General features: G+C 44.5%; 1 protein-coding gene across 1 annotated transcript in view; it reads left to right on the forward strand.

The window, feature by feature from the left end:
• Nucleotides 1–10,000, forward strand: part of LOC145395630 (uncharacterized) — a 44,589-nt gene that overhangs the window by 30,817 nt on the left and 3,772 nt on the right. The window contains exons 8-13 of the mRNA XM_080269198.1: nt 237–507; nt 782–985; nt 3,349–3,595; nt 5,898–6,196; nt 8,206–8,371; nt 8,971–9,335. Of these exons, the coding sequence (XP_080125324.1) occupies nt 237–507; nt 782–985; nt 3,349–3,595; nt 5,898–6,196; nt 8,206–8,371; nt 8,971–9,335 (1,552 nt within the window). The remainder of the gene's footprint in view (nt 1–236; nt 508–781; nt 986–3,348; nt 3,596–5,897; nt 6,197–8,205; nt 8,372–8,970; nt 9,336–10,000) is intronic.

Below are 10,000 nucleotides of genomic sequence, written 5' to 3' on the forward strand. Positions count from 1 at the left end.
AGTGGGTGATTTCTCTCTCTCTCTCTCTCTCAGGGATAAGGCACTGAATAGGGAGGCTGCCAGAGATTGAGCAGCGTAGAGGGAGAGGAAAGGAGATGATTTGAGTGACTGAAAGAGAGAGTGAGTGAGCTATTTCTCTCTCTCTCTCTCTTTCTTTCTCTCTCTCTCTTTAATGTCCTGGTTATTTACAGGTGTGGATGTGGGTGGAGGGGAGGGCAGCCAGATGACCCAGGGAGGTGGTGGCCGAGGATGTGGCGAGGAAGGGGGCGAGATTGGCTTGCTCTACGATTCCGATTCCTCGCTCACTCTGGCGGCCAATAAGACCCTCTCGCTCAGTAACTCGCTCAGTCAGCAATGCGCACACATCAACTTGCGCACAGTACACACGCCCACCCCCTACCACACGCACACGCATGCACACGGCCGCCCATCACGTACACATGAACGTACACACACGCGCTCAGAGCCGGAGTGCTCTGAGAAGATGAGATATGAGCATGGTAGGTAGTTGTGGTGGTGGTGGTGGTAGTTGTGGTAGTGGTGGTGGTAGTTGTGGTAGTGGTGGTAGTTGAGATGGTAGTAGTAGTAGTAGTAATGTTGATGATAATAATAATAATAATAATAATAATAATGATAAAAATAATGACAAAAATAATAATAATAATAATAATAATAATAATAATAAAAACAACAGTGACAACCAAAAAAAAAAAATAACCGCTATGGTTACCACCCAGCGTTAAACCAAATTCAATCCGACAGGAGGAGAGAGCGTAGACAGCGGTTCGGATCCCTTCACCGTCATGCTGAGGGAGAGAGAGGGATGGAGAGAGAGCGGGCAGAGGGAGCGAGAGGTGCAGCGATACAGGGTGGCGAAAGAGTTATTTGACACGGAGAAGATTTATTGCAAGACACTGTGGATTATTCAGGATGTGTTCGCGGAGCCGTTAAAGAGAGCGGGTATTCTCTCTCACAAGGATATAAAGTGAGGAAGTGAGAGAGTAGAGAGAGAGGGAGAGAGAGAGAGAGAGGGAGTAGAGAGAGTGAGAGAGACAGAGAGAGAGAGGGAGTAGAGAGAGTGAGAGAGACAGACAGACAGAGAGGAAGGGAGAGAGAGAGTATTTAAGATGTGTTCGCGGAGCCGTTAAAGAGAGCGGGTATTCTCTCTCACAAGGATATAAAGTGAGGAAGTGAGAGAGTAGAGAGAGAGAGGGAGTAGAGTGAGTGAGAGAGACAGAGAGAGAGAGAGGAAGAGAGAGAGAGAGAGTATTTAAGATGTGTTTGCAGAGCTGTTAAAGAGAGCTGGCATTCTCTCTCACAAGGATATAAAGTGAGGAAGTGAGAGAGTGAGAGAGAGGGAGTAGAGTGAGTGAGAGAGAGAGGGAGTAGAGAGAGAGAGGGAGTAGAGTGAGTGAGAGAGACAGAGAGAGAGAGAGGAAGAGAGAGAGAGAGTATTTAAGATGTGTTTGCAGAGCTGTTAAAGAGAGCGGGTATTCTCTCTCACAAGGATATAAAGTGAGGAAGAGAGAAAGAGAGAGAGAGAGGGAGTAGAGTGAGTGAGAGAGAGAGAGTATTTAAGATGTGTTTGCAGAGTTGTTAAAGAGAGCGGGTATTCTCTCTCACAAGGATATAAAGTGAGGAAGAGAGAGAGTAGAGAGAGAAAGAGAGAGAGAGAGAGGGAGTAGAGTGAGTGAGAGAGACAGAGAGAGAGAGAGGAAGAGAGAGAGAGAGAGTATTTAAGATGTGTTTGCAGAGCTGTTAAAGAGAGCTGGCATTCTCTCTCACAAGGATATAAAGTGAGGAAGTGAGAGAGTAGAGAGAGAAAGAGAGAGAGGGAGTAGAGAGACAGACAGAGAGAGAGGAAGAGAGAGAGAGAGTATTTAAGATGTGTTTGCAGAGCTGTTAAAGAGAGCTGGCATTCTCTCTCACAAGGATATAAAGTGAGGAAGTGAGAGAGTAGAGAGAGAGAGAGGGAGTAGAGAGAGTGAGAGAGACAGACAGACAGAGAGGAAGAGAGAGAGAGAGTATTTTAGATGTGTTCGCGGAGCAGTTAAAGAGAGCTGGCATTCTCTCTCACAAGGATATAAAGTGAGGAAGTGAGAGAGTAGAGAGAGAGAAAGAGTTGAATGAGTGAGAGAGAGAGAGTATTTAAGATGTGTTTGCAGAGTCGTTAAAGAGAGCAGGAATTCTCTCTCACAAGGATATGAAGTGAGAGTAGAGAGAGAGAGAGAGAGAGGGAGTAGAGTGAGTGAGAGAGAGAGAGAGAGAGAAAGGGAGAGAGAGAGTTTTGCATTGAAGTTTAGAATTCTCTCTCTCACAAGGATATAAAGAGAGTGAGAGAGAGAGAGAGGGAGTGAGAGAGGGAGAGAAAGGAGGAAGGAAGAGAGAAAGGGAGAGAGATTATTCAAGATGTCTTTCTCTCTCACAAGGATATAAAGTAAGAGAGAGAGAAAGTGAGAGAGGGAGAGAGTGTGAGAGAGGAGGAGGAGGAAGAGAGAGAAAGGGAGAGAGAGAGATAGTTTTGCTCTAAAGAAATTTGGAATTTTTCTCTCTCTCGGAAGGATATAAAGTGAGAGAGAGAGAGAGAGAGAGGGAGTTACAAAGTGTGTGTGTGTGTGTGTGTATGTGCACCTTAACGTATTTCAACTTGCTACTTAACCTTCACATATTCCAAGATGCAACATCCCACACCACACCACACCACACCACACCACACCACACCACACCTCAGCTCACCACACCACACCTAACTATGAAAAAAGAATGCTAATGTTTATTATATATTAATTATTTTTTTCCCCAGTCAAACCCAGACCACACCTGCAGATTCATAGGTGTACCTGAGGAGCTTATGATATTCCAAGAAGCAACTTATCCCAATTTCCCTGTCTTTCCCTCAGCACCCTTCATCCTGCTACTTAGCCTTATTTACCTTATTCCTAACCTTTCTTAACACATTCTCACAGGTAACTTAACTTCAGCCTGCTACTTAACCTTTCTTAACACATTCTCACAGGTAACTTAACATCAGCTTGCTACTTAATCTTTCTTAACACATTCTCACAGGTAACTTAACATCAGCTTGCTACTTAACCTTTCTTAACACATTCTCACAGGTAACTTAACTTCAACCTGCTACTTAACCTTTCTTAACACATTCTCACAGGTAACTTAACTTCAGCCTGCTACTTAACTTTTCTTAACACATTCTTACAGGTAACTTAACTGCAACCTGCTACTTAACCTTTCTTAACACATTCTCACAGGTAACTTAACTTCAGCCTGCTACTTAACCTTTCTTAACACATTCTCACAGGTAACTTAACTTCCTCTCTCTCTCTCCCTCAGCACCCTGTTTCCTGAGGAGGTGTACCAGCTGTACGACAAGCACTGCCTTCTCCAGCACCAGCTGCGGGAGCGTTTAGCCTCGTGGAAGTGGCAGCCGATGGTGGGGGACGTCTTAGCGCGTTTCACCGACCCCAAACACACGGACGTCCTTCGCCTCTACACGGCGTATGTCAATGAGTTCCCCGAAGTGCTCAAGACGTTTCACAAGCTGTGCCGCGCCTCACAGCCCTTCACCAAGTTTATCAAGGTGAGTGCTGCCAGAGATCGAGCAGCAGAAATTGAACCAGTAAAAAAATGATAGAAAAATGCAGAGTGGAGTATTAAGTAGGTAGTTTATCAAGGTGAGTGCTGCCAGAGATTGAGCAGCAGAAATTGAACCAGTAAAAAAATGATAGAAAAATGCAGAGTGGAGTATTAAGTAGGTAGTTTATCAAGGTGAGTGCTGCCAGAGATTGAGCAGTAGAAAATGAATCAGTTAAAAATAATAATAAAAATTGCATGGGTAGAGCAGTATGGAGAGTGGGTGAAGCTGCCAGAGATTGAGCAGAGTGGAGTATTATGCAAGTAGTTTATCAAGATGAGTGCTGCCAGAGATTGAGCAGTGTAGCGAGAATTATGTTAAAAATAATGAAAATAAAAATTGCATAGGTTATTTAGAGCTGTGTAGAGAGTCACCAATAGTTTATAAAGATGAGAGGCTGCTAGAGATCAAGCAGCAAAAAAAAGATGTAGAAAGGTAATAATAATAAAATGTTTACGTTATTTAGAGCAGTATGGAGAGTGAGTGAGGCTGCCAGAGATCGAGCAGAGAACAGAACAGCCATTAATTTATAAAAGTGTGGCTGCCAGAGATCGAGCAGTGTAGAGAATAATTAGGTAACCAAGTTTAAAGGTGAGTGAGGGTGCTAGAGATCAAGCAGTGAAAAAACTACTATAGGTAAATAATAATAAGAGAAGTATGAAGAGTGAATGAGGCTGCTAGAGATTGAGCAGGGTAGAGAGTATTAGCTGGAGATCAAGTGGTGTGGATAGTATTAGGCTACCAAGTTTATAAAAGGTTAGGGAGGCTGCCAGAGATCAAGCAGTGTACAGAACCTGATTTACGGTATAGAGGCATGTAAGAAGTATTATGGGAAATAAATCGCCTAGGGAAAGGTGTTAGGGGCAGATACATAATACATAATGCTTGATTATACTTGTTCATCATCATCATCATCTGGACCTCCTTTCGCACCCTTAGGGACGACGGATCATTTAGGAAAAGGTGTTAAAGTCAAATAAATCACTTAAGAGAAGGCGTTAAGGTCACTAAAGGGTTCTTCTCCTAACAGGGATGCTTGGAGCAGCCCTCGTGTCCCGGCCTCGACTTGGGTGTGTGTAAGAAGTAATAAGAGAAATAAGTCAGTTAGGAAATGGTGTTAGTGCTGAATAAATCCCTTCGTAAGAGGTGTTAGGGCAGATAAATCACATAGGAGAATGTGTTAAGGTCACTAACGGGTTCCTCTCCTAACAGGGATGCTTGGAACTGCCCTCAGTGTGTGTAGGAAGTAATAAGAGAAATAGATCAGTTAGGAAATGGTGTTATAGCTAAATAAATCACTTAAGAAAAGGTGTTAGGGGTTACTTAAGGTTCCTAACGGGTTCCTCTCCTAACAGGGATGCTTGGAACAGCCCTCAGTGTGTGTAGGAAGTGATAATAGAAATAAATCACTTAGAAATGGTGTTCGGACTAAATAAATCACTAAGGAAAAGGTGTTAGGGGTTACTTAAGGTCACTAACGGGTTCCTCTCTTAACAGGGATGCTTGGAACAGCCCTCAGTGTGTGTAGGAAGTAATAAGAGAAATAAATCACTTAGAAGTGGTGTTCGAACTAAATAAATCACTAAAGAAAAGGTGTTAGGGGTTACTTAAGGTCACTGACGGATTCCTCTCCTAACAGGGATGCTTGGAACTGCCCTCAGTGTGTGTAGGAAGTGATAAGAGAAATAAATCACTTAGAAATGGTGTTCGGACTAAATAAATCACTTAAGAAAAGGTGTTAAGGGTTACTTAAGGTCACTGACGGGTTCCTCTCCTAACAGGGATGCTTGGAACAGCCCTCGTGTGCCGGCCTTGACCTTGGAGCATCTCTCTCAATCTCAGTAATAAGTAATCCAAATAAATCACTTACGAAAAGGTGTAAGGGCTAGATAAATCACTTAAGAGAAGGCATTAAGGTCACTTGAGGGTTCTTCTCCTAACAGGGATGCTTGGAGCAGCCCTTGTGTGCCGGCCTTGACCTTGGAGTGTATCTCTCAATCTCAGTAATAAGTAATCCAAAGAAATCACTTACGAAAAGGTGTAAGGGCTAGATAAATCACTTAAGAGAAGGTGTTGAGGTCACTAGAGGGTTCCTCTCTAAACAGGGATGCTTGGAACAGCCCTCAGTGTGTGTAGGAAGTGATAAGAGAAATAAATCAGTTAGGAAATGGTGTTATAGCTAAATAAATCACTTAAGAAAAGGTGTTAGGGGTTACTTAAGGTCACTAATGGGTTCCTCTCCTAACAGGGATGCTTGGAGCAGCCCTCGTGTGCCGGCCTCGACTTGGGTGCCTTTTTGCTTACTCCTGTCCAGCGAGTGCCACGGTACATCTTACTCCTCAAGCAGTTACTCAAGGCTACTCCTCCACTCCACCCTGACCACCAGCACCTCCACGTCACCCTCGAGAGGCTGAGGTCCTTCTTGAGCCGCCTGAACGACTCCATGGAGCACTCGTTCCAGCTGGTGCACTCCCAGCTGGCTCCCCTACACCCCCCCCTGCACCCACACCCACCCACACCATCTGTCCTGTCAGCGGATGGATACAGGTAGGGTTCTCTCTCTCTCTCTCTCTCTCACACACACACACACACACACACACACACACACACACACACACACACACACACACACACACACACACACACTTTACCTCTCTTCTACTCTCCAATTCCTCTCTCTCTCTCTCTTTCTCGTATGGTATTTGTATGTATGGATTGTGTATAATTTCTCTCTCTCTCTCCCTCTCTCTCTCTCTCTCTCTCTCTCTCCCTGCCTCTCTCTCTTCCTTGACTTCCTGACGTGGCTCATGAACTGAAAGTAAGTCAGTTGCAATCATCCCATCACCGGCATTTGAAATTCCTTGCATAAGCGCCCTGTAACGAACTCTAGTGTTGCCTAATTGGAGAAGAATTGCGTCAGTGTGTTCCGTGGTGATGGAGAAGGGTTGGAAAAGTGTTATATTACCTTCCATGTCATATATTTCATCAACACATTTGAATATGAAATTATACACACTGAGGTGGTTTGGCCATGTGGAGAGGATGGAGGGTGAGAGACTGACGAAGAGAGTGTATGTGAGTGAGGTGGAGGGGGGAAGAGGGAGGGGGAGGCCAAGGATGAGATGGAGGGATGGGGTGGAGAGGTATATGAGAGAGGGGGGTGTGAGTTGGAAGCAGGGCAGTGAAATGGCGGGGGACAGGGCGACTTGGAGGCGATTTGTTTGTGGCCACCCCAAACGGGATTGAGGCGTCTGGCAATAGATAGATAGATAGACATCAGTTGACGTGTAATTTGGCAAACTAATCCCTGTTATGTTTCGTTCCAAGTCATATATTTTATCTGCACTTTCGAATATGAAATTATACATCAGTTTACGTGAAATATTTACTGGATAATGGCTTTATTTGGCAAACTAATCCCTGAGTTTTTTTTTAACATTATTAATCACTGACATTTTCAAACTAATTACTCGTTTACACAGGTGCTTTAGTTAGTGAAAGTTAGGTTGAATTTATATTAAGATTTTGCTGAATATTTTTGTCTTTTTTCATGTAAGTATCTATCTATTGCCAGACGCCTCAATCCCATTCGGGGTGGCCACAAACAAATCGCCTCCACGTCGCCCTGTCCCCCGCCATTTCACTGCCCTGCTCCCAACTCACACCCCCCTCTCTCATATACCTCTCCACCCCATCCCTCCATCTCATCCTTGGCCCCCCCCTCCCTCTCCCCCCCTCCACCTCACTCACATACACTCTCCTCATCAGTCTCTCATATACCTCTCCACCCCATCCCTCCATCTCATCCTAGGCCTCCCCCTCCCTCTACTCCCCTTCCACCTCACTCACATACACTCTCCTCATCAGTCTCTCATATACCTCTCCACCCCATCCCTCCATCTCATCCTTGGCCTCCCCCTCCCTCTTCCCCCCTCCACCTCACTCACATACACTCTCCTCGTCAGTCTCTCATATACCTCTCCACCCCATCCCTCCATCTCATCCTTGGCCTCCCCCTCCCTCTACTCCCCTTCCACCTCACTCACATACACTCTCCTCGTCAGTCTCTCATATACCTCTCCACTCCATCCCTCCATCTCATCCCTGGCCTCCCCCTCCCTCTACTCCCCTTCCACCTCACTCACATACACTCTCCTCGTTAGTCTTTCACCCTCCATCCCCTCCACATGGCCAAACCACTAATGCCTCTCTCTCTCTCAGAAATATAGCTCACATTTTAAGCATACAACATAGACTCTAGCATAAAAAATAGATTCAAAATAGATACAAATTTTAAAACAAGGGAGCCTGGTGGTTGAGTGGATTTAGGCCCTTTTAAATGTTTTATTTTTTTATCTATCTGTCTATCTATCTATCTATGTCTGTCTATCTATTGCCTTCCAACCCACAGATATTAAGTTTTTTATCTGTCTGTCTATCTATCTATCTGTCTGTAGCCTTCCACCCCCCCAGATATTAAGTTTATCTATCTATCTATCTATCTATTGCCCTCCAACCCTCAGATATTAAGTTTTTTATCTATCTATCGCCCCCAGACCAAGCCGGCTGCCTCGTCGCTCTCTCTCGTCCCCTGCCAGCTCCAGCCCGCCCCTCAGCCCGCCCACCAGCCCCGCCCGGTCTGCTGTGGGCATAGAAGGGGGGTCCAGCCCACAGAGGTCCCACTCCTGCGCCGCCCCCCCACCCTCACGTCACCCTCGAAGTGTTAGTGGGGTAATACTTGAGCGTCGACCTTGAGTTTTGGGTTTGGAGGAGGAGGTGGAGGAGGAGGAGAGGAGGAAGAGGATGATGATGATGAGGAGGAGGAGGAGGAGGAGGAGGAATGTGATGATGATAATAATAATAATCACAATAATTATAATAATAATGATGATGATGATAATGAGGAGTAGAAATATGATGATAATAATAATAATAATGATAGTAATAGTAATAATGATAATAATGATGATAATAATAATAATAATGATGATAAGTTGAAATATGATAATAATAATAATAATAATAATAATAATAATAATGATAATAATAATAAGAATAATAATAATGATAATAGTAATAATAATAATGATGATGATAATAATAATAATAATAATAATAATAATGATGAGAAATTGAAATATAATAATAATAATAATATAATCCAAATAACTCCACCCTGTTGACATATAAGCATTTTTTATCTATTTATCTATCAGTTTATCTATCTACTTATCTGCATTTATCTATCTGTGTATCTATCTTTATCTATCATTATTTTTATCATTATTTTTTCCTGTTTATTTATGTATTTCTTGACCCAGCACGATACCAGGTCATCGTCGCTGCCCCGGGGGTCACCCAGCTCCTCTAGCGGGTCGCACGAGGCCACCAGCCCCCCGAGGGTCAGGTCAAGGAGCGAGAGTGTGGCCTCGCGCCGTCCACTCACCGGATTAACCCCAAACACACAATCTGGGGTGAGAGGCGCGCACTGGGGTGACCTGACCGCAAGTGAGCCGTCTCTCGCTCCCCCCGCCCCCCCAGCTCTCTCCCCGGGGCGTAGCGAGGAGGGGGGGGTCTCGGGGGGGCCCCACCCCTGGCCACGGACATCTCCAGTTAGTGACCCGCCAGGCAGAAAGAAGCCATCACTAAAGGCCTCGTTAAAAAATATGTTTACGTTTAAGAAGAGGTATGTGGAGCGAGAAATAGACGTAATAGATAGAATAATAGATATTCTTCCTCAGTCTACCCCTCCTCATCACAAACCATCTCAGTCTACCCCTCCTCATCACAAACCATCTCAGTCTACCCCTCCTCATCACTCAGTCTACCCCTCCTCATCACAAACCATCTCAATCTACCCCTCCTCATCACAAACCATCTCAGTCTACCCCTTCTCATCACAAACCATCTCAGTCTACCCCTTCTCATCACAAACCATCTCAATCTACCCCTCCTCATCACAAACCATCTCAGTCTACCCCTCCTCATCACAAACCATCTCAGTCTACCCCTTCTCATCACAAACCATCTCAGTCTACCCCTCCTCATCACAAACCATCTCAGTCTACCCCTCCTCATCACAAACCATCTCAGTCTACCCCTCCTCATCACAAACCATCTCAGTCTACCCCTCCTCATCACAACACTGCATTTATTGTGTTTGTCTGTCTACCATCTTTAATTTTCACACTTTCTCTCTCTCCCAGGAGCCCACCTATGGAGTCCTCATCCCAGGTATATTTTTTGTAATTATATTCCTTACTTTTGAGCTGGCTGTAATTGCTGCTTGATATATTAGTGAATTTATTATATTTATCTTGTGGTGTAGTGAGATATTATTATTATTATTAT

This window comes from Coenobita brevimanus, chromosome 32 (assembly GCF_032717465.1).
Source record: "Coenobita brevimanus isolate Jiangsu-jjx chromosome 32, ASM3271746v2, whole genome shotgun sequence".
Classification (NCBI taxonomy): domain Eukaryota; kingdom Metazoa; phylum Arthropoda; class Malacostraca; order Decapoda; family Coenobitidae; genus Coenobita; species Coenobita brevimanus.